Consider the following 23,180-nt stretch of genomic DNA (forward strand, 5'->3'; position numbering starts at 1 on the left):
GTCTACACTGATACAATGAGATAATGAAATGAAAAGTCATTGTTATACATTCTGTAATTGAGAAAATTTCTACTGAATGAAATTATTATGAAATTACTGTTCTGCCGGGGAACCCCCACTGCGCATGGTCAGTCTTCCACAGCTAGAGGGAGACAGTGCATTCTTGTGGGATACCTTGGCCACTCAGAGGAACGTCTTTGCCGACATGTCCTTGTTTGTGCGTTTTAATCAGCGATTGGAAAATAACAGGTAGCCTTGTCCGCCGCTTGCACCCAGCGCTACACCTAGGAGTAAAGACAAATAAAAAATGACATGAAATAAAAACGTGTCTCCGCTGCGGCGTCGTTTTCCTTCCTGCACGTTTCAACCGAGCGAAGAAGCAGACGGCTACTACAACACCCGGGTTGAATCACAACGTGTTTTTACTGAGTGTCACCGCAGTCGTACTGTATGAAACACCCTGCTTTATGGGGCTGCTGTGAGCCCCGTCTCCTCGCCTGAAAACAACCGTGGTCTGGCTGTGATTCACGCTTGATTTAAAATAAATAAAGAAGACATCGTGGATATGGAATGGTGCATGCCGCTGCCCCAAGTTTTCAGCCTCTGAAAAACACCGGAATCATGGACATTCATCCGCTGTAAGTGAAAGGGAGTGTTGACGTTTCCCAGTGGCTGCTTTGACTGATGGTGCCGCATTGACAGAGCGGCTGGTCTGGGTTGACCGTGGCTGTGGACTGTGCCTGAGGGGAGGAGGAGTAGTTTTTTTTTTTTTTTTTTTTGGGGGGGGGGTGGGGGTGGGGGGGAGGGTCGTGTTTGTTGTCATGTTATATGTCATGTTAGTCGGGCTACAGGAGTCTTTTGTTAGTGTCAGAGAGGGAGTGTGATTTTGTGTATGTGTGCTGAATGTTATGTAGCCTTGTTTCTGTGTGTGTGTGTGTGTGTGTGTGCTGTATTTGTGCATGTATGCAAAAGAAAACAAAGGCCATATGATTATGCCATGGGCAGCATAGTGATATACAGATTCAATTTTAGATATAGTGTGTGTGTGAGAGTGAGAGAGAGTGTGCTTATGTTTGTATGTGCTGAATAGTTATGCTGTATGTGTGTGTGTGTGTGTGTGTGTGTGTGTGCTTGTATGTATTTATGTAAAAGTAAGAAATGACCATGTCTCATTTTAGGTAGTCTGGGAGTGTGTGCGCGTGTGTGTGTGTGTGAGAGAGAGAGAGTGAGTTTATATTTGTATGTGCTGAATGTTACTTATGCTGTATGTGAGTTCTTTGTGTGTATTAATGTAAAAGTAAGAAATGACCGTCTGTCATGGGATAGGCACCATAATGTAATAATCTATAAATTCAATATTAGGTAGTGGGGGGGTGTGTATGTGTGTGTGTGTGAGAGACAGTGTGTGTGTTTATGTTTGTATGTGCCAAATAGTTATGCTGTATGTGTGTGTGTTTGGGTGAATGTAGGCATTGTTGTAAAGTGCTTTGAGTGGTCGGTAGACTAGAAAAGCGCTATATAAATGCAGTCCATTTACCATTTTACCATTTGTATGTATGTAAAAGTAAGAAATGACCGTATGAGTGTGTCATGGGATGGGTAACATAATGATCTACAACCTCGATTTTAGATCTTCTGTGTGTGTGAATGTGTGAGATGTAAGAGACAGTGAGTTAGTGAAAGTGTGTGTGATGTAAGTGAGATGTTTTAGTTATTCTATGTATGTGTCTAGTTACTATATCTAGGCCTATGTGTGTAAAAGAAAGCAGCGAACAAATGATTCTGCCCTCTGTCATGGGCGGTATAATGATCTACACATGCAACATTAGTCATTCTTTGTGTGTATGTTTGTATGCGTGTGTGTGTGTGTTTGTGCTGTCCCTCTCAGGTGTACCAGACTTTGTCCACATCCTTTGGACAAAGAAGATGGAGTGGAGAGGCAAGGTCCTGTTACTCTCAACCCACGGCACATGAGGAAGGCTTTCAAAGTCATGAACGAGCTGCGCAGGTGATGCACGTTCTGTCTCAGCATCCCCAATCCTCTTTGTACCACCACCAAAACTTTAGTCACACATATTCTCTCTCTCTCTCTCTCTCTCTCTGTTTATCTCACACACACACACACACACACCAGTCAGAGCCTGTTGTGTGATGTGACCATAGTAGCGGAGGATGTAGAGATTGCTGCTCACAGGGTGGTTCTGGCTGCTGGGAGCCCCTACTTCCATGCTATGTTCACAGGTAAGGAACAGTTTTACACAGGATTTTTTTTGCCTGTTTCAGTGTCTGTGTTTGTTTAGTTTGTTTAACGCTCCTTGGCGTACTACAATAATTACAACCTCTGTGGTGCTTTGTAAGACTAATATGTGTGTGTACTGACAGGGGAGATGGCAGAGAGCAGGGCAAAACGAGTGAGGATAAAGGAGATGGATGGTTGGACTCTGGGCCTACTGATAGACTACATCTACACAGCAGAGATACAGGTCACAGAGGATAATGTACAGGTAAACACACACAAACATACACACATGCGTCGTCTGAATTTCTGTCTTTTTTCCCATTGTGCAGGCTCACACTGCATTTAACAATGTCAAACTGACCAGTGGAAACAAGATATATTATTTTTTTCTCAACTGGAGTATTTGAATAACATTCCTATTCCAAAGATTTAAGGGCTAATTAGCTATTATTTGATATTGTGTGTCAGCTACTGATTCAGTTTCAATAGTCAATCTGGTTACATAAAAGCCATTTCATATCAATGTGTTGTAAATATGCATTTAATTCCATAGATAGAAATTCAGAGTTTGACTACATTTTAAACCCCTTTAAGTTCATTTTTATACTCTTGCTGTGTGGGCTTTAGAATGAAAATCCATTCTTTCTTGGTGTGAGAAATGCTTAAAAGATTCAAACCTGTTGCTATATTATATATGTATAGCTGCACATTTTTCACTTTACCTATCCCCCTGAAACACAGTCTGCGTGCAGGAACTCACACATACAGTATGTTTTTTTATCAGAGGAGTATGGCTACAGCGGCAGCCATTATAGTGGATCAGTTTAATTTAGTGTCTTGCTCAAAGAAGCTTTGGTAGAGATGGTCAATGGCCATGATGTATGATCCAACTTGCGATCCTCTGACTACAAGATAGTGTCTCTCCACACCAGGCCAGCCTGTCGCCCCCTTAAAATAATTCAGCTGTATTATAATGTACCAAACCTGCCACCAAATGCAGGTTGCTTTATGTGTTAACCTTGTGTGTGTGTGTGTGTGTGTGTGTGTGTGTGTGTGTGTGTGTCACAGGCATTGTTGCCTGCAGCAGGTCTGCTCCAGCTGACTGAGGTGAAAAAGGCTTGTTGTGAGTTCCTGAGCTCTCAGCTTCATCCGTCCAACTGTCTAGGAATACGAGCCTTCGCTGACCTCCACGCCTGCTCTCAGCTGCTCACACAGGCCAACAGTTATGCAGGTGTGTGTATGCATAGGTATATATGTGTGTGTGTGTCTGGAGGGAGAGTGTTTATGTGTGTGAGAGAGAGAGAGAGTGCGACACAGTTCTTAATGCTCTCCTAAAATGGGCCGTATGTGTCCTGGAGGATGTGGGAGAGACAGAATGAGAACAGGTGAGGCGGTGACACAGGAGAATACAAGCGGGAAGCAGAAAAGAGCGTAAGAGAGAGTAAGTGAGAGCTTGTAATCAATGGAAATGTGTGAAGAGAGTGTGGGAATGAGAGGCAAACACCGACATGGAAAATGGCAAAGTTAATCTGTAATCACAGAATAGTCTGTTAAGTTTTGTGTGTTTGTGTTGGCAGAGCAACATTTCACTGAGGTGGTCGGGAGTGAAGAGTTCCTCAACTTGGGCATGGAGCAAGTGTCCAGCCTTATTGCCAGTGACAAGCTCACCATCCCCACAGAGGAGAAGGTACACACACACACACACACACACACACACACACACAACCCCTTACAAAAAGCACAGCACAACCAAATTATTTGAGTGTTTTTGTAGCTGATGTGGTTAAAGTCTGTCTGTATATCCATGTGTAGGTATTTGAAGCAGTGATTGCTTGGGTCAACCACGATAAAGACGTCCGTCAGGAACACCTGGCTCACCTGATGGAGCATGTCCGCCTGCCCCTCCTCTCCAGAGAATACCTGGTGCAGGTATGGCTGTCTGTTATTGCGTGTTTTCATTATAGCAAAAGCCCACTCTTAAACTGAATTCACTTACGTTATTCTATACTCCTGGATGGTTGAGGCAAGATTTAAGCAATAGAAACACTCAAGGTCATTTGTTAACATCAGTTGTCTGTGGCTCATGCAGATCATAGTCATGATGTTTTGACTACAACACAACCTTCAATGGTTTGTTGTTTTTGTACTATTCTTTCCTTGAAAATGTGTTTGAAAATGTTAAGTACAAATCGTTGTTAGCATTTGCTGTGTTCACACCAAGGCAAGTAAAAAAGTCTGTCTCCATGTTTGTCATTGCTAGGAAACATGCTGCTAGATATCAAGTTTAGATATTGTTCAACTAGTTTTTGACCACTGTTGAAACAGTAGTGGAATGGCAAAAAAAACATAATTAGATGTGAAGCTTGTATCAGTTGATGTCTAAACTCACACCGTCTGTCACTTCTTGCCAAATAATGTTTAAATATTGAATTTTGGCATTTGACAGTCTATATATTGATGTATGAGTACTTTCAATCTTTGATGTAATCAAGTGACCTTTCCTGGAGTTGCTCAAGTGACAGTAAATGGTAAACTACCTAAATATATGGGTATATTTTCTGGTGTGGAACTAGGGATATATTGATCTCAGTTTTATATGTTACAATAACATTCCCTGTCCCAAGAACGCTGTTTTTGAGAATAAAACAGAAAATCTGGCTGGTACAGATTATTTAGGTATGTGGTCACATTGCCCTGATACAATTTAGGAAGAATGGCCCAAATTTGAATTCGTAGTATTGGAGGTTGGATTTCAGTTTTTGTCCATGCATCTATTCTTATTTTCTGGGTATCCAGAAGATTCCGACACGTTTTATTGTATGCATTTCTTTTTTTAAATTGATACACGTCAGCCAAGCTCGCCTTTTTTGTTAATTTGACAGCAGCAGAATGAATTTTGTAGTTGCTCCCTTCTGACTCACGATGGAACCAGGCGGTCATGATGAGAGCGCTCTGCATATGCGTTGTTGGACTGTTTGTTTACATGGCTAAGAAAACAAATGTGGGTGGTTTTACTTTTTTTGGCTGCGCTTGCCCTCTTCTGGCCCAGAATCTATGCACAATAGGATGTTATGCAACTTGCAAATTATAATGATTAATCTCTTTGCTCTATTAGCGCTATTATGACATAAGGTTAATTAAGGTAAAATCTACATCCAAATATTTTGTAGGTGTAAAATCTCATAGAAACATTTTATGAATCTGCAAACTGTGGAGCAGCTCCTGAAAATGTCACTGCAGTCTTGATTTTCTGGTTTGTAGCTTTGGGAAAGAGCTGTTTATGTTGATTGAGTCAGTCAAGATCATACTGAATAACGCCTGAATTACGTTTAGAGTCGATTTTGTTTTAGATATACCTCTGTGTCACATTATCAGCTGATCTGTGCCAATACCAATATATAAATCCCCTTGGCTGATTGGCACCTCTCTCACTGTTTGGCTCTGTTAGCGGGTGGAGGAGGAGTCCCTGATTAAGAATAGCAGTGCGTGTAAAGACTACCTGATTGAGGCCATGAAGTATCACCTGCTGCCTGCTGACCAGAGAGCCCTGATGAAGACGGCACGCACACGCATGAGGACTCCTGCCTGCTGTCCTAAGGTATGCACACAGCCTCTCTCTGCATCCTCACAACAAAAGAAACAAGGACAACTCTTAGTTGATGAGGAAGTAATAATTGATCTACAGAATATGTTGACCTGTGGTAAATCAAAAAAAACTCAAATTGGTCATTGTAGGTAAACAAAGTGTATAGAAGTCTATTTACTTTGTTGGTCTAACAGTGCTGTAATTTACTCACCAACAGAGAGCGAGTTTACATGCACACTAATAAACCGATCATAGTCCGACTAAAGCAATTCCCTGATTATTCATGTGTGTAAACAGCATAGGGCGATTTCCTCAATCGGATAAAGGCCATTGTCGCATTATGAGAAACACGATTAACACAGCTAGGCTTTTGCCCAATCTCTCGAATTATTCTGCCTATGTACACCCTTAATCTGATTTCTTTAGGTTTTTTTACATCTGTGTATGATGTAGAAAAAAAACTATATTTACTTTCCTCTAGGTTCACTAGCCTAGATATAATACAACCACTTGACTATTATCTCTTACCTCATATATAATTTATTATACGTGCAGCATGGTGAGAAGACCCAAGACGTGTCCAGGACGTTCTCCAAGACAAGTCTAGGGCATTCTGCCTAAAAAAGCAAACACACAAGCTTATGTACAGTTGAGTTGAAACACAGAGGCATGCATATGGAAGGGCTCTAGGAGGATAACGATATGTTCAGGGTGTTCTGGTAAAATAACAATATGTTCTCATTCAAGGATGCAAGCAGTGCTTTCCCACTGAGCAAAGCAAAAAAGGGTTATATGAGTTCATTACAGCTAGGCTAATAATTTCTTCTTCCACAATGAGCACAATCGTAACCGGATAGAGAGCAGCATCTCCGGAAGCAGTAAACATCTAACAGCATGGCGATCGGCAAGACTCACTTTTGGACTGATGAGGAAACTCTTTTAATGCCTTCTGAAATGAAGACGCAGTGCAAAGGAATGAGACACAGAAACCTGATCATATGAAAATAAGCTACGAGTGGCGCCATGTTTAAAATCCAAAACAACCGTCAGGAAGTTTGAGTTTTCAAAGTTCATTTCCTTAAGGAGAGAAATCCAACTATCACATGTAAACTGGGGTTTTCCACATTAACGCATTACTAGAGTGCATGTAAATACCTCAATCAAATGTTTGACATAACCTGATTATTCCCAGTTACAGGGTTATTTACGTGCATGTAAACGTGCTCAGAAATGCCTTGGATGAACATTTGACCATTACAGATGGTATGTGTGTGCTCACTGATCTGTGCTGGATAGAGAAATGTTTGTTAAGATTTAAGATGCCACACACACAGCTGTACAGGTCATGTGTATGCCGTGTCTGAGATTATGCTGTTGGTGTTTGCATTACTAGCACAATTCATACCGTGTTCGGGGTTCATAGACTTGCACCTAATCTGGCTATTTGCAGTGATATGGGGAGGAGACTTGTAAATATGCCTGACCATAGACTCAGTAAAAGAATATTAATTTGGGTAACCTCTAATAACTATCCTAAGTTATGACTATATTTTCTGTGACTGGTTTAGATCTCATTTACTGAAATCAGAACCAAATTGCTTTGTTTTGACACTCAGCCTACAACAGGTGCAGAGGGAATCTGACCTAGTTAATTGGTGCTGACACATTGAAAAACAGTTGTACAATACAGGATTGAGACACCAGGTGCAGGACAGACTGTAACAGGATCTCACTGACAGTGCAGACAGGACATACTGCGTGCCAATATAACAAACATAAATCCACTAAAAGTATAAATTCAGCACCATAGAATTGTACCAGTGTAGCTGCACTGGCACAGTTGGTAGCGGCATTGGTGTAATCACACATGTGCAAAGTACAACTAGGTTGATAAATACACTGGTCTTCTATACAGGATTTTATTTTTTATTTTTTGGCATTTTTGCGTTCATTTGATAGTTGACAGTATAGAGAGAGACAGGCGAGATGGGAGAGAGAGAGGAGGGTGACGTGCAACAAAGGTCGCAGGTCAGATTCAAACCCAGGACTTGGGTACATAATATGGCCCTTAACCAACTGAGCCACCAGGAAGCCACCAAATACAGGATATTAAAAACAAAGTACTCCTTATTTAAATAGAAAAAAACTGTATGCTGATATTTGGTGTATACCTAAACTAAGAGCATATTGTTTTTTCAAGAACAGCTATTTGTCACACAAAACTTATCCAATAGTAAAAGATCTCAAGGTCAGGTGTATCACCATTATAGTCACAGGAAGCTTAATGTGATGTGGGAGAAACTGAAAATTAAATGTACTTGTTTTATTGCTCTTTATTTGATGAGCTGAGAAGGATGGATGGAAAATGATTTCCGTTTCAGCTAATGTCTTTTGATTAGATGATTATGAAAGGCTTCCGATGTGCTTCAGAAAAGGCGGATTCAATGTTGGCAAACTTAATCTGAAAAGCCTGGCTAGAACAGCGAAGACACTAATGAGAGTATGGATGTGCCTTGTAAGCCCATGCAGGCTGGCCGCAGCATCTCCACACCATCGTTAACACCAGAGTGTGTTAGTTTATCATCGTTTATGTGATGCCACTACTAATACTTATTACATGGTTGTGTTTTAGGTGATGGTAGTGGTTGGAGGCCAGGCTCCCAAGGCCATCCGGAGTGTTGAATGTTATGACTTTGAGGAGCAGCGATGGTACCAGGTGGCTGAACTCCCCACCAGGAGGTGCAGAGCAGGTAGAAAACCCTTAACAATGATCTCTACACGACTGAACCCTCATCCTTGAACTGTATAGTGTGTGTGAGTCTTTATTGTAGATGCAGTATTTGTGATTCTCTGTGTAATTCCTCTGTTGTTCTCCATAGGTGTGGTGTATGTGGGTGGGTGTGTGTATGCAGTCGGTGGTTTCAACGGTTCTTTGCGTGTGCGGACGGTCGACTGTTACGACCCGGCTATGGACCGCTGGACCTGTGTGAGCAGCATGCAGGACCGACGGTCAACACTCGGGGCTTCTGTGCTCAACGGACTGCTGTACGCTGTCGGAGGCTTTGACGGTAGCACAGGTATGCGTGTGTGTGTGTGTGTGTGTGACAGAGACCGTCCTTTAACTGGAAGGCCTGGGTTCAAGCCCCCATGACAGCAAGCATCTGTCCTGCCGAAGTGTCCTTGAGCAAGACGCTGACTCCCTACCAGCTCCAGGAGTGCTGCTGTGTAGCTCACTCTGTGTTTTAACCTCCCAGTCGAAGGGGGGAAACAAAAACACTGATTTGTCCTTTGTGGATTAATAGAGTATCACAAAAAATGTGATTAGTAATGGCATTGTTGATAATGGCAGTCATTCATATGTGTTTGCAGGTCTATCTACAGTTGAGGCGTACAACGCAAAGACGGATGAGTGGTTCCATGTTTTACCCATGAGCACCCGACGTAGCAGTGTGGGAGTGGGTGTCGTCAATGGTGAGTACATTTCCTGGTTTCCTAGTTAGTTCCTGGTTTCCTAGTTGGTTTCCTAGTTAGTTCCTGGTTTCCTAGTTAGTTCCTGGTTTCCTACCTTTCCTAGTTAGAAACAGCTACCACTCAGTTATGGATGATGTGTGTTCTGTGTGCCTTTGTGTATGTTTGTGTGTTTTTCAGGGATCCTGTATGCAGTTGGAGGTTATGATGGAGCGACCAGGCAATGTCTGAGTACAGTAGAGGCTTACAATCCAAATAGCAACACATGGAGCTACATTTCTGAGATGGGCACACGCCGCAGTGGGGCAGGTGTGTGTGTGTGTTTGTGTCTGTATGTGCATGCGCGCGTTGATACGTGTGTGGTTTTGTTTTATTTACCATGTGTCCGATGTCTTTAACAGGTGTAGGTGTGTTAAAAGGCCTGCTCTACGCTGTGGGGGGGCATGACGGCCCGTTGGTGAGGAAGAGTTGCGAGGTGTACGACCCCGCCTCCAACAGCTGGCGACAGGTAGCTGATATGAACATGTGTCGACGCAACGCAGGTAAGGAACATAGTCTGTCAACCAAACATGTTTGGGTGTAAGGCGGCTGTTGTGGCTGTAAAGTGTCCATTAATGTTGTTAGCAAATATCCCACGCACAGTTCTGAACTTCTGTATTCTGTGTGTGTGTGTGTGTGTGTGTGTGTGTTTCAGGTGTGTGTGCTGTGAACAACATACTGTATGTGGTGGGAGGAGATGACGGCAGCTGTAACTTGGCCTCAGTGGAGTTCTACAACCCAAACTCTGACAAGTGGACACTACTGCCTGCCTGCATGAGCACAGGACGCAGTTATGCAGGTCTGAACACAACACATGGACATACACACTGAAAAGCCGTGCAGGTCATTGTTCACACACTGCTCCATCATTGCACCATCAAGTGACACCAAGTTAACATTTTATTGAAACTACACTTGGCAACATTGCACACTGGCGGCTCCAAATGGCAGCAAGAGGTAACCGTTTGAAAAATTTGAACTTCAATACCCAGAAATATGTAACATAACATCAGTAAACTGCACACAGCACTCTCAGCCTGGCCGGCATTTGATCACTTTTTACCAAAGGGAGAAGAGGGGCAAAAGATCTAGTGTTGCTGAGTCCTGCTTTCTCTGGACAGAGCGCCTGCTCTTTGGCAGTTTGTATTTTGCTCCTAAGTTTCAATTTGTCAGTTCCTATGAGTGGAGAAGTGTCCATAGCCAACAACAGAATTTAATTTGGGTAAATAGGATGAATTTGGGTCTCAATTAGGGGGGATGGGACGCTCCTCTCTATTGCAGCCACACTTTATGATTTAGGCTGATAGAACAAGTGTATTTTTGCATAAAGATTTTGCCTAGTGCAGCTTTAATAAGGCTATTGCTATTATTGCTGCTACCACTATTGCGCTATTACTACTACGACCACTATTACTGCTGCTGCTACTAGTACTAGTGGTAACTAAGTCTTTATTTATATTGCATCTTTCGAAACTGAGGGTTACAAAGTGCTTCACAAAAAGAGCGACAATTTAAGAAAATATTAGGATAATCACAATGTAGTAGTAATAGTTGTAGTAGTGGTGTAGTAGTAATAATAATAATTTGTCATGATCATCACCTTAATTTTTAACTATTTGTTTCCCCCATTTAAAATCTATATAAAACTTGGGGACATTTTCAATATTTGTGATTTGTGAAACTGGAGCCCTGGTGATATTGATGTATCATCCTGACCTAATTCTTTATCATCGCAGGCGTGACTGTGATCGACAAGCCCTTATGACTGCTCTTGAGGCCTGCCGCTGATTCGGGGCAGAGTGTATTCTTCTGCTGAATACTGATCTTGGATCTGTCTATGATGCCAATGCTTCGACCTTAGGCAGCCTCCACAGGCACTGATGAAGATGAAGAACATGATGACAAGGTTGATGATGACGAAGATTTTTTGCACTTAACGAGTGGGGGAGCTGTAACAAAAGGGGATCAAACAGTGTTTTTATCCTCTCATGGCAGGACTGCGGCACCAACTGGACAAACCAGTTTTAAGCACCACTGTACCACTACAGTGCCATTGAAATGCTGCTGATAAGGAGCCTCTATAACTGCAAAGTTACTTTAACATTAACGTAATGTTAAGATTAACCGGCTCTGAGAAAGACTACCGATTCTTGATCTATGGGAGAGGAAGGCAGAGAAGGAGAATTTGGGACTGTAATATTTTTTCCTCCTTTATTTTATCATCCCAAGACGTGCGTGCGCGTGTGTGGGTGTGTGTGTGTGTGTGTGCTTGCATGTGTGCGTGCTCCCTTGCTTGCACATGTGAGCATGTATGTTTGCGTGCTCTGAGTCTCTGTGGTGACGCCTGGTCCGACACGGAGCATGACCGCACTTTGTCTGACCTTTGACCTTTACAGTGTTCCAACGTGGCTGTCCGAGCGTGACTGAATGTCAAATTACACCCTATTTCCCCATTTCTTCTCCTATGTTTTACGCTTGTGGTGCACTGTTGTTGGACAGAGCGCAGCTGGACCCGGTCGCTGTTCTGGGAAGAAAAAGAAATACCTTTGAGAACATACTCTGGATCGGTAGTAGGGTGTCAGTCGAGCGTTAGCCCGCATGTATTCATAACAGCCACGTGGGAAGCAGCTGTAGAAGATAATGTACATTTCTTCTGAAACAAAAAGGACAAAAGACTTTCACTGGAATACTAACTCTACCAGTAGAGGAGAAGTCTCATTTCATGGTGCCAAAAAGAGTGACAGATGGAGGGAGAAGCTGTTTGAAATGACAAACAGTTGTATTTACTAGTGCTTTACTGTCACCTGGCAGCCATCTTTGTTGTGGTTGTAACCACTGATGGCAGCAAGTGATATGGGCTGAACCCACTGCATGGTCCTGACCTCTAACCTCTAACCTCTTACCCCTGAACAGTAAACACTTACCCTCTTCCCCCTTGATCTACCCTGGTGTAGCAACCCTATTAACTACTGCACACCCTGACTTAATATGAATGTGCCAATTTTAATATGTCTCTTTATTTCTGTCTCTCTTTATTACTCTCTTCCTACATTACTAATCTGTTTTCTCTCTCTGGAAAGTGACCAAACCTATTCTCGATTTTTCTTTTTTCAGTCTCTTTCTCTTGCCTCTCCTATATTGAAAATTGCTATAGTACTGGTATCGCTGTTTCTTGTCAGTGTATTGAGGAATGTCATGTAGGCTAATGATCTTTGAAATGTTTCATTAATTGTTTTATATTATCATTAATAAATATGCTTCTTGTATTTAAAGCTGTGAAACTGTATACTCTTTTTTTCTTTTTTTTAACTTTGCCAAAACAGTAAAAACATTGAACTGGAATATACTGTATATGATAGCCTACATGAATACTTTTACAGTGGGTAATTTATTATTAGTAAAATGTAGTAAAAATTAATTGAAATAAAAACTGAATGCATGGTAGTAAATAGTGATGTAGTGGTAAATAAACTATAACCTACAGTGGATAATCATAAGGAAAACAACCACCAATGTAAACAAAAATCAATTATACTTTCAGAAAAGCATTAATTAAAAAAGACCATATCCTCTTATAACTTAGTATCAATTTGATACTACTTATTACAATGTATACTAAATGATTAAAGATGTATGTCAGCTTTAGAAGATGGTCTATTCCACGAATAAAAAAGGTAGTTAGACTGAGTTCACGTGGGTTTTACCCTCAACAACATTTACAATGTTTACATTTGTGTTATAATCTATGAAATCTGTACTTTTAAGATGGAAGACCACACGTCCATGACTCAAAGCAAAGTTCTCCAACCACCCCATCTCTTCCCTCCTACTGTCCGTACACTCCAAAGGTTATGAAACGCTAGCGCGCCTCTGATTGGCCGTTGCTGTAGAAACTCTCCGTCTCACTATCATCACTCCATACAGCGGGCCAATCAGCGAGGCCGCTCTGCCCCGCGACGTCAGTCTCCTCTCCCCTCGGCCAATCAGATTGTCCAATATTACTGTACTTCACCCGGCCGGCCGCCTCTCGCTCAGGTAGACGGGACACACTGCGCGAAGGTGAGATTCAGCGTTTATTGTACAAATTAATCAGTATTGTTTAAGTGAGCATTTTACTGATGTGCTGCAGCTGCAAACGCAAAATCTAGCCTGTGTGTTTATGCATGTAAGAGAAAGGAACTAAGTCAGATGTTTGATCGCGATTGTGAAGTCCTTTAAGAGATATTTAGGCCTGTGTGTTGATCTAAAAGATTCTAAAGAGTCTAAAACACACCAATTATACTGTCAGTCTCCAGAAATTAGAGATGCATTAAACCTTAATTCGGATTTGGATGCTACAAGACTATATCCTGCCACAGAAACACAGAAAAGGAGAGGATGTTTCAGCTCCCTCTAGTCAAAAACTTTTAGCACGTTATTGTCTCCTTTTTGCGAGAATTGCTGGCAGCTATACTTGCTGACTGGTTTATTATAATGTAATGTAGAATCGGTTTCAGAGGTGTGCTGTTTATTCAGCTTCTCCGTGCTCTTAAATAGCATTTATTGTTGTCTCTAGTCCATCTGATTAGTCAGCAATGTTGTGAGGAAGTGTAGCTTAGTGTGTCAAAAGCACAAATAACAGACATTAAAGGGGCGATGTGGTAGTAATAGTAAAGGATCATGTACATCAGTAGCACACTAAAGCTTATGAATTTTTTGGTGTAGTTGTACAGTACAATTTGTACAGAGTGTAAATTATAATTGCAAAATGAGTGGGACTTCTGTGGGTTATTTGTTGAATTTCTTGTGGAACAATGCATTTAAATCCATTCCTTACGTCCCTCTCACATGACTAAATGGATGTATGTATCATTTGCTTTTATATAATTTGTTTTAACATATTTTATTCTTGTATTTGCCTGTCATGTTCTTCTGTAGCCTTGATTTTATTCCACTGCTGGCATTTTTATTGTTTTTATTGTTTTTGTGTACTATGGACTTTTTAACTGTTTCTTCTTCTTCTTCTTCTTAGTATTATTATTATTATTGTTATTATTCATAGTAGTAGTAGCAGTAGTAGTAGTAGTATTATAATTTCCAGAGAAACTCAAAATAGAATACCATGATTAAGAATAGGAGGAGATTGTCCATCTGCACCTATAAAGAGCACAGTCATCTGTGAATTTCACACTATATTTTCCACTGCTCCATGTTTGCGAGTTTTACATGTGAGTTTTCTGATTTCCAGTCTTCTCCCCGGACCCGCACTCACCCAGCATCGTCCATCATGGAGGTGAACGGCACGGCAGACATCTTGGGCTCTGCCTACCTCGCAGTGGAGTATGTAGACGCAGTGTTGCCAGAAAACCCCTTCCAGCCCTCAGTGAAACATGCCTGGGGCTACATGATGGACAACTACACCAAGTTCCAGATCGCCACCTGGGGCTCCCTCTTCGTCCATGAGTTCATCTACTTCTTCTTCTGCCTGCCCGGTTTCCTCTTCCAGTTCATGCCCTTTATGCAGAAATACAAGATCCAACAGGTATGTGTGTGTGTTTGGCTGTTGGATAGGATTTCAATTTCAAAGTCTGAAGTAAAATTGCTCTGAATAATCCCTCTTTCTGTGCATGGCCGTGTGTGCGTGCTTGCAGGACAAGCCAGAGACTTGGGAGAAACAGTGGAAGTGTTTCAAGATGCTGCTGTTCAACCATTTCTGCATCCAGCTGCCTTTGATCTGTGGAACGTACTACTTCACTGAGTTCTTCAACATCCCCTACGACTGGGACTCCATGCCTCGCTGGTCAGTGGAACAATAGAAATACACATGGAAACACATTATACTGGAAGTGCCCTACATATAGAGTACACTGTAGTTATGCAACGAGTTCACACACTCATTTGTCAACGATGTCAAAAACAGGGTGGAAAATGCAACAATGTCTCAGTCAGAACGATGAGGCAGATAGCAATATGTTTGCATTTGTTTGTCATGGTATCAGTCTAAATGTTCAATCCATGCCCAAGCTAAGTATGAGAGTGATAAGTGAAAATGTCACAATTTTAGTAAGCAACTGAGAAAGTTGCATAAAAACATTTTTAGTTTTCTCTACAAACGCCTTTTTGTCAGAAGAGCTGCTATTTCTCCATGCAGTTCCAATGGGAGCAGTAAATCAAGTGAGTCAGTGGGGAGAGCTCATTGGTCAGCCCAACAAACAACCTGGCTACATGGCTGTGTGGTTGCATCGTTTTGTTTGAGAAAATATTAATGATCCACCTCTGCCTCTCCTCTCCCCCAGGCCGTACCTCCTGACCCAGTGCTTTGGCTGTGCTGTTGTGGAGGATACCTGGCACTACTTTCTGCATCGCCTGCTGCATCACCGCAGGATCTATAAATACATCCACAAGGTCCACCATGAGTTCACTGTGAGTAAAGCACACACCTGCAAAGACAATTTCCATATCATAGACTTACAAATTGTAATTGTTTCGAAAACACTCCCATGTGCTTACAGGCTTACACACTCAGTCACTGTGCCTCTCCATTGTGAACCAAAATACACTGAGATGTGTTATTTAAATGTGCCTGGTCTCTTGTGATCATGTAAGGACGTTGCGGGCAGACATGCATACACACTCATGAGAAAGCGAGCACACACACATTATGATGCACCACACACATAACAGTCCCTCCACTATTCCCCAGGCTCCGTTTGGCATGCAGGCGGAGTACGCCCATCCTGCTGAGACACTTATTCTGGGCGCTGGCTTCTTCATCGGCATCATGATCTTCTGCAACCACGTCTCCTTGCTGTGGGCCTGGGTGGCCTTCCGCCTGCTGGAGACCATCGACGTCCACAGGTAGGACACAGTCACAGCAAGGCTTGTGCATACATTATGTGTGCATGTACTCTCTTTGTGTCATTTTGTCCTTCGCGTCCCTCTCCTTCCTTGTGGTACAGTGGTAACCATCATGCATCTAGTACAACTGAAGTAGTAGTAGTAGTACAACTGAACGGGTGTATTGTAACATAAATGTCTTGTCTCAGAAACAGCTGTCTGTTAGACCATTCCTTATGTCTTATGATTACTGACAAGAGAAGAAAATTAGAATTTTCCAAACATTTGCTCACATCGTTACAGAAATAGAGCAGCAGTAGCCAACTACTGCTTATAATAAAAAGTTAGACTACACACAGTTACATGCAAAACTGCATTGAGTAGCATTACTCCTTATTGACCACTAGAGGGCCACAGAGGACACCAGATATTATCATATTAGGTAACATTGAACTTGTTTGTCTTAATGTAAGCTTATTATGCTATTATGCTATTATGTAAGCTTATCTTATTTTATATTTGTTCAGTTGTTTGGATTACATATATCCATTTTTTGGTTTTGATTGGAAAGATTGTGTACTTCACTACGCTCTCTTTCACTGTACACAGCTGCAAGGTTGATCATTTTATGTCATCACCCTACTGATTCTGAAGTACAGAGTATCTGTCAGTGATTTTTGAATAGAAAAGTGACCAACTATTGTTCCCTTCTTTCTCTGTCTCCCTCCCAGTGGGTACGACATCCCTCTGAACCCGCTCCACCTGATCCCGTTCTACGCCGGCACCCGTTTCCACGACTTCCACCACATGAACTTTGTCGGGAACTACGCCTCCACCTTCACCTGGTGGGACAAGCTGCTGAAGACAGACAGCCAGTACAACAAGCACATGATCAAGAAGGAGCAGTAAACCACTCGCATACCTGGATACACAGTGAGCACACCAACTGTGCTGCTTCCCTTCTCACTCAGAACACACACACACACACACACACACACACACAAACTCACACTCTTATGGACTGTACTTTCAATGGATCAGCGCTGTTGTGGTCTGAATCTGAAACAGACTGCATTTTGAATTTCAGTCTGTCTTCTGTGCCTTTTACAAAAGAAGTATTTTCTCTGCTTCTATCAGCAGCTACTGGCTGAATAAAAACTGTAAACATCCTGTTTTGATGTGTTGCTTCGCTTTTTCAGTGAATGAAGAAAAAAGCTGTACCGTATAACTTTCTTGTGAAATGGTTCCGTTTACCTCTGAATGTCTTAGCACTTTAGCTTCTCCTCTTGATTTGAGATGAGTCAGGATGACACAGTTTTTATTCTGTTGTCGTTGCAGTCCGGCTGGAACTGTCTAACCTCAAAGCAGACATTTGAAACTAAATCGGGCTTGTTTGATGTAAAGTTTTGATGAAGGGGGATTGGGTTACGGGGCACTGGTGGGTTGTACAAGCCCGTTTTGTTCAGGACTATTACCATGAGTAAATGGCGTTTTGATTTTACAAAAAACCTTCTTGAAAATGTTTTGTTGTGTCTTTTGTCGTATTAGAATAAAAACATCTTAACAAAGTTAAACAGGAGTTTGGTTGTGTTTTGTGGATTTATGTTACAAGATGATAACATGAAACTGTAATGATCCCCAAAACATGTCAGATCGTGACATCATGTGGCACTGTATCAAGAGGATATTGTCTTTCATTATTTGTCAGAAACTCCACTAAGACACACACACATCTACACATATGTAAGAGGTCAGAGAACAGGATTGCCTACAGTGCTGCACCTCTGGAGCAGCTGGGGCTTCAGTGCCCGGCTCAAAGGCACTTTGGTAGCACTGGGCACCACAGACAGTAACCACCTCAAATACCAGGCGGATCCAAGACTTTAAATCTGCAGAATCGGAGACACAGCCTGTAACAGCCTGTATGTCATCATGATCATCATGAATATGGCAAGATAAAACAATCTTGGTAGAGTAAATTAGCTCTGTAAATGTATTCATTCTCTCAGTATAGACTCTGAGGGTTGTTGATAGAGAAATGGATGATTTTGCGATAGAACGTATGTGTTCCCTCCATCTCCTCTGCACCGACACGCCCCTACAGGCCCATGCTGCGCACTGTGGATGCAAGCAGAGGAGAGAGAGAGAGAGAGAGAGAGAGAGAGCTGCGTCAAGCCTGCGAGAAGGAGACAGTGCTATACCGGAAGTTAGTAGATTTTGTCTTTAAAAAATAAAAGCATTTTATTAGGATTTACAGAACAACAAAATCTCATCTTTGTACTCTGTCCTCTTCTTTCATTATGTTTGTTATTTATTTACTTTCACTTGATGCTGGAAGTGACATGTTTATTATTATATGTTAGTGTTTGACATGTACAGATTAATATTGTTGTATGTTTCTATTTTCACTCACTGTTGAACTCATCAGATGTATAACCCCAACTCGTTGTTTTTGCACACCTGTAAGTTATACAATAACTAATAAATTAATTAAAACAACAATTATACATGCCTAGTGCGCATTTTCTCCCTCCTTCTGCTGTTGCAGCTGAAGTGCCACTGTGCCAGTTGATTACTAAAGTAAAACAACTGCCAACAAAACACATTTTTCATTGCCTATGGGGTATGTTTGTATTGTATTGTAAGTTGTATTTATTTTTACACACCTTCAACCAGAGAGAAAAGTAATCAGGCTTTACTTTGTTTGTGCACTTTATTTTGTAGCCTAGTTAGACTCTTGTTATTGTTTATTTTCTATTTTATTTTACGCTTACATCCTATTTTTCTTTTTCCCCTGCTGTAAGATGAAGAAGACGAAGAAGTCCAGCTGCTTCTCTGCACTGTGGAACTGGGCCCGGCGTTGTCCAGCACTCTCCATTTACAGATCATTCATCTCCTTAACGTTGTATTAAACTTTGACTTATTTGTTTCCAAGCTTGTCTTTCAGGTGGAGTTCCAGCTCATCCAGACGCCCCATGAAGGATTATTAAATGGATGCAGAGTGACCAGAGCACCAGGATCCAGGGACCAAGCTAGAGTCAGAGCTCTAGAGAGCTCTACATCTATATGTTAACATCTCAAAAAACATCTTTTAGCACTCACAACAGCTGCAGACACTACTGCTGTCGTTTACGTTGTCGTAAAAGATGACCCTTTCTAGTTCCAGTTAATTTCAAGTCAATTTATTAATAACACAACAAAATGATGTCATACATTGTGTGATACAGTAGGTGCCGGGACAAATGGCCAGATGGACAGCAATGTGGACAATGGCAATGAGGCAGAGACGTCTACAGGAACTAGAGCAGCACCCAAATCCACCGGCAGGTAGAAACACAGCGTTGGTCTGAAAGAGAGGAGAGACAAGCAGTCAGACACACACACTCAGAGAGACATACTGAGCCTGATGTGCTGTCTAAGCTAAGGTAGGAGAAGACGCTGCTGGGGTCGGTCACATGACAGTGAGAATAAACAGTTTTCATTTGAGGTCATTCAGCCTCAAATGAAAAGTAAATCCGCCATGTTTGTTTTTGTTCTATCCTATCCAATGTTAGATGTTAGACTTAGAGGAAAATAATTACAACTATCCCTTAATATGGTTTAAGCTTGAAGCCCAGTTGATGTAAATCAAGTCTCCACTTTGGAGCCAGGCTCTTAAAAAATACTATAATGTGGCTCCTGACCAGCAGTTTAAGAATCACTGCTCTGATGTAATGGCCATTACACCCTACAGTCAGAGATGGACTGGGATCAAAAATTGGCTCTGGACTTTTGTCAAGACCAGCCCACCACAATCGGCCGGACACCAACCATCCTTACTGGCGATTTACGAGTCGCTGGCCTCTCTTTATTGCTCTATTGTAAGTCGTTAAGTAGAGATGTTTGAAATAAGTAGAGATGGTTGAATAGACAATGTACTCACAGGCATAAAAGGCTGCCTGGCTGTGGATGAATTGGCCCGCTTCTTCCATGAAGACAAACATGCGAAGGCAACCTGTAGACAGAGACAGAGAGGACACACTTGATGATTCATAACTGAAACTTAGACACATCACATTATGTTCATTCTACAGTAAGGTAGAGATGGTTGAATAGACAATATACTCAGAGTAATAAAGTCACACAGTATAATTGTAGGAATTACTAAGACATGTAAACCAAGAACACCCAAAATATAGTGTACCTTATTATCGGAGCAGCTTTCTCAGCTTCTATTCACTGTTCTTCTCCTCCTCTTCAGCTCCAGATCCTTTGTCCACTGTTCTGCTCTTTTACTCATCTCACATTCTCAATCTGCTCCGCTGCACAGCTAGGCTTTTCAGCTCATACTGTACGTTTTCAACTGTTGCACTGTCGTCAAACTTGAGTACACAATTGCTGTGCCCACTTTCTATTGGTGCCATCCTTGCACCAGAAAGTTTTCTTCACCACTGGGTGGGACGAGTGAAGCAATTAATATCAACAGGGGGGCTCTCCTCCTGTTGCTGACACACCTTGGCTCTGTCCTCCTACACAACAAATGTACAAAGTTAGGTTTTAGCCCCAACTACACTTGTATTTGCTAGCTAAAATTGGCTCCCACTCTATGTGTCTGAAAGCTGGCATCGTTGTAAAATAAAGCATGAAATCTAAGATATGTTTTTTTTTTAATGTATTATTGTGACTTAATGTAATTACAGTGTCTCCAGCTAGAATGCTGAATCAAATCAATGCTGAATTATTAGCCAGCTGCACTATGTGTCGGGCACACTCACCTAGGCTCTCTCTCTCTCTCTCTCTCTCTCTCTCTCTCTCCTCTCTCTCTCTCTCTCTCTCTCTGTCGCTCTCACAGGCCCACAGATAGAGCGGTCCATGTGGAATTCTCCTGGTAGTCTCCTCTGGAACAGGACCCCTCCATGGATGTCTTCTTCCAGCATAATCTGCACACACACACAGCATACGCCCCTCATCTCCCTCCCTCCCTCCTCCCCAGCAGGCAACCCAACAAACAAACAATAACGTACCGGTGGCCAAACCTGTGTGTGTGTGTTGGGAATTGTCCACCGGTGACAAGTTGACAAGCTAAAAACGCTTGCCAGCCATGATTTGTTGGTTAATACTTACCTGAAACCTGGGATGGGGGGGGAAGTGGAAGCGGGAAAAGATCATCTACATTGCAAAAAAACAAAAATAATTAATAATTATTTAGCATATTTGAATATTTGTCTTATCATTATCGATCATTAGAATTTTCATAACATTTCTGATCAATCAGAGTGGGTGGGGAAGGTTGAAGTTTCGGTCCAAGACAGACAACTGAATGTGAACATACCTCCATTGTTGCCTGTTTGTGTGGACAGGCGGAGAGTCTTTATATTTCTTCACTGTGCTTTGCTGGGGGGAAGCAGCAGGTGAAGCAGCGCCTGATGGCCTTCATAGCTCTGCGGAAGGCACCTTTGATTCCCTTCTTCTTCTTCTTCTTTTTCTTTTCCTCCACAGGCTCCACCTCATTTCCTGACAAAAGAAAAAAATACATTATATCAATATGTTCTCCATGTGATTTTGTAAATGTGCACAGTGAGAATCCTTTCACTTGATGTCAGTCTACACTGTTGATATAAATCTATCAAACATCGAGAGTTCTCACCACTGTCAGCCAGAGGATCCGCAGGTTCCTCCACGGGCCGGTCAGTGGCGTCCAGAGCGCCATGCCTAGCTGATGACATCACCGCTGGCTCTTCCTTGACCGCGGGTGATGATGTCACAGCCGCTGCCTCTCTGTCGCTGGGCGCTGGTGGCACCGCGCCGCCTCTTTCTCTCTGTTCCTGGTACAGAAAGCTGTGCAGCTGCTTTGTCACAGCTGCGGCCATGTCCTTCCTGACGCTCAGGATTGCCTGGGTGTTGCTGTCTTCAGGCTCCAGGCTCAGGACTGTTGACAGTGACAGCACGTTGGCCAAAGATATGCACTTCTCCACCATAGTGCCTGGTGCGTTAAAACCCTCGTCTTGTGCTGTCTTGGCCAATTCCATGAAGGTGCTGTCCACCAGTTGTATGGCCAAAGCGGAGGGCGAGTTGGTCTCCAAATCGGCCTGGTTGGTCACACACACCTTCAATAAAAACAACAACAAAACAAGCAAGACACAGCAAGTTGAGTGATGAGATTTTGACAGATTTTATAGGCCAGCCTCTTTATCATTTATTACACCAGCTGATTCTGGTGCCATGTTGAAAAGACCTTCCGAATATACAGCAAAAACTGTTGGCTCTAGCCCTATTTCTTCAACCTACCTTGCTCTCATCTGTGCTGAAGAACTCCGTCATGGCGTTGTTGATGAGGTCCAGCACAGGCTGGACGCAGGAAGGCACCATGGCGGAGGAGAAGTGCCGAGACGGCCTCTTCACTTTTGGATCCTGCTTCCTGACGTCGTCTTGTGCCGACTCAGGTGTATCCACCAAGAGCTGTTCCTTGTCACTGGTCAGCTCGGTGGCGTTCTGGACGCTGTTCTCTGAGACCACCCAGCCAGAGGGGCTCCTCTTTGTCATGTGGTCGAAGATGACATTGATAATCTGGTAGCCATAAGGTTCCAGCTGGGAGGATTCTGGGTCCTCGACCGTTTCAGATACCTGTTTTTCTCCTCTCTGCCGGGAAGAGGCTGTATGATTGACGGCATCCACCACTAAATATTCAGGAGTCTGATGCAGTGACATCCTGCGGGCCTCGACATCCTTTTGGACCATCTCCTGGATCTCTGGGATGAATCTATACAGGAGACAGCAGAACAGAAAGTGGCTCATTTGTTCCAGTTTAAGAAAGGAGATGGTCTTCTCCTTCACTTTCTCTTTACCCCTGGTAACAGCAAGCAAATAGTACTGGACCAGAGCTGCATTACAGTTTCAAATGACTCTGTTTATTTTTCCGAGATTGCCTGAAAAACACTTAATGTACAAAGATGGCTGGCTCCTGGTTTGTCTCATAGTATAAAGTGTACAAATGATGATATCCACCCTTAGCTGTGTGGAAATGATTGGAAACAATGTGTGCCCTTTGCATTG

At 42.5% G+C, this 23,180-nt stretch overlaps 2 protein-coding genes across 2 annotated transcripts; both read left to right on the top strand.

Annotated features, from left to right (window-relative positions):
* Positions 1-248: 248 nt before the first annotated feature.
* Positions 249-12,529, top strand: klhl2 (kelch-like family member 2). The gene is made up of 15 exons (XM_071916234.2): positions 249-638; positions 1,889-2,008; positions 2,135-2,241; positions 2,383-2,504; positions 3,308-3,470; positions 3,817-3,926; positions 4,052-4,168; positions 5,688-5,837; positions 8,458-8,575; positions 8,705-8,902; positions 9,195-9,296; positions 9,474-9,602; positions 9,695-9,835; positions 9,988-10,131; positions 11,069-12,529. Exons 1-15 carry the CDS (start codon positions 571-573, stop codon positions 11,095-11,097), a joined length of 1,818 nt encoding a protein of 605 aa, XP_071772335.1. The 5' UTR covers positions 249-570; the 3' UTR covers positions 11,098-12,529.
* A 2,034-nt stretch (positions 12,530-14,563) lies between these two features.
* Positions 14,564-17,722, top strand: msmo1 (methylsterol monooxygenase 1). Its single transcript, XM_071916233.2, has 5 exons — positions 14,564-14,853; positions 14,963-15,111; positions 15,608-15,734; positions 16,015-16,169; positions 16,880-17,722. Exons 1-5 carry the CDS (start codon positions 14,599-14,601, stop codon positions 17,055-17,057), a joined length of 864 nt encoding a protein of 287 aa, XP_071772334.1. The 5' UTR covers positions 14,564-14,598; the 3' UTR covers positions 17,058-17,722.
* The last annotated feature ends 5,458 nt before the right edge of the window (positions 17,723-23,180 follow it).

The sequence above is a fragment of the Centroberyx gerrardi genome, chromosome 3 (genome assembly GCF_048128805.1).
Source record: "Centroberyx gerrardi isolate f3 chromosome 3, fCenGer3.hap1.cur.20231027, whole genome shotgun sequence".
In the NCBI taxonomy this organism is placed as follows: Eukaryota; Metazoa; Chordata; class Actinopteri; order Beryciformes; family Berycidae; genus Centroberyx; species Centroberyx gerrardi.

Coding starts and splice junctions, on each gene's coding strand:
- msmo1 (XM_071916233.2), top strand. CDS start 14,599: ATGGAGGTGAACGGCACGGCAGACATCTTGGGCTCTGCCTACCTCGCA. Junction 14,854..14,962: donor AGAAATACAAGATCCAACAG/GTATGTGTGTGT, acceptor GCGTGCTTGCAG/GACAAGCCAGAGACTTGGGA. Junction 15,112..15,607: donor TGGGACTCCATGCCTCGCTG/GTCAGTGGAACA, acceptor CCTCTCCCCCAG/GCCGTACCTCCTGACCCAGT.
- klhl2 (XM_071916234.2), top strand. CDS start 571: ATGGTGCATGCCGCTGCCCCAAGTTTTCAGCCTCTGAAAAACACCGGA. Junction 639..1,888: donor ATCATGGACATTCATCCGCT/GTAAGTGAAAGG, acceptor TGTCCCTCTCAG/GTGTACCAGACTTTGTCCAC. Junction 3,471..3,816: donor ACAGGCCAACAGTTATGCAG/GTGTGTGTATGC, acceptor TTGTGTTGGCAG/AGCAACATTTCACTGAGGTG.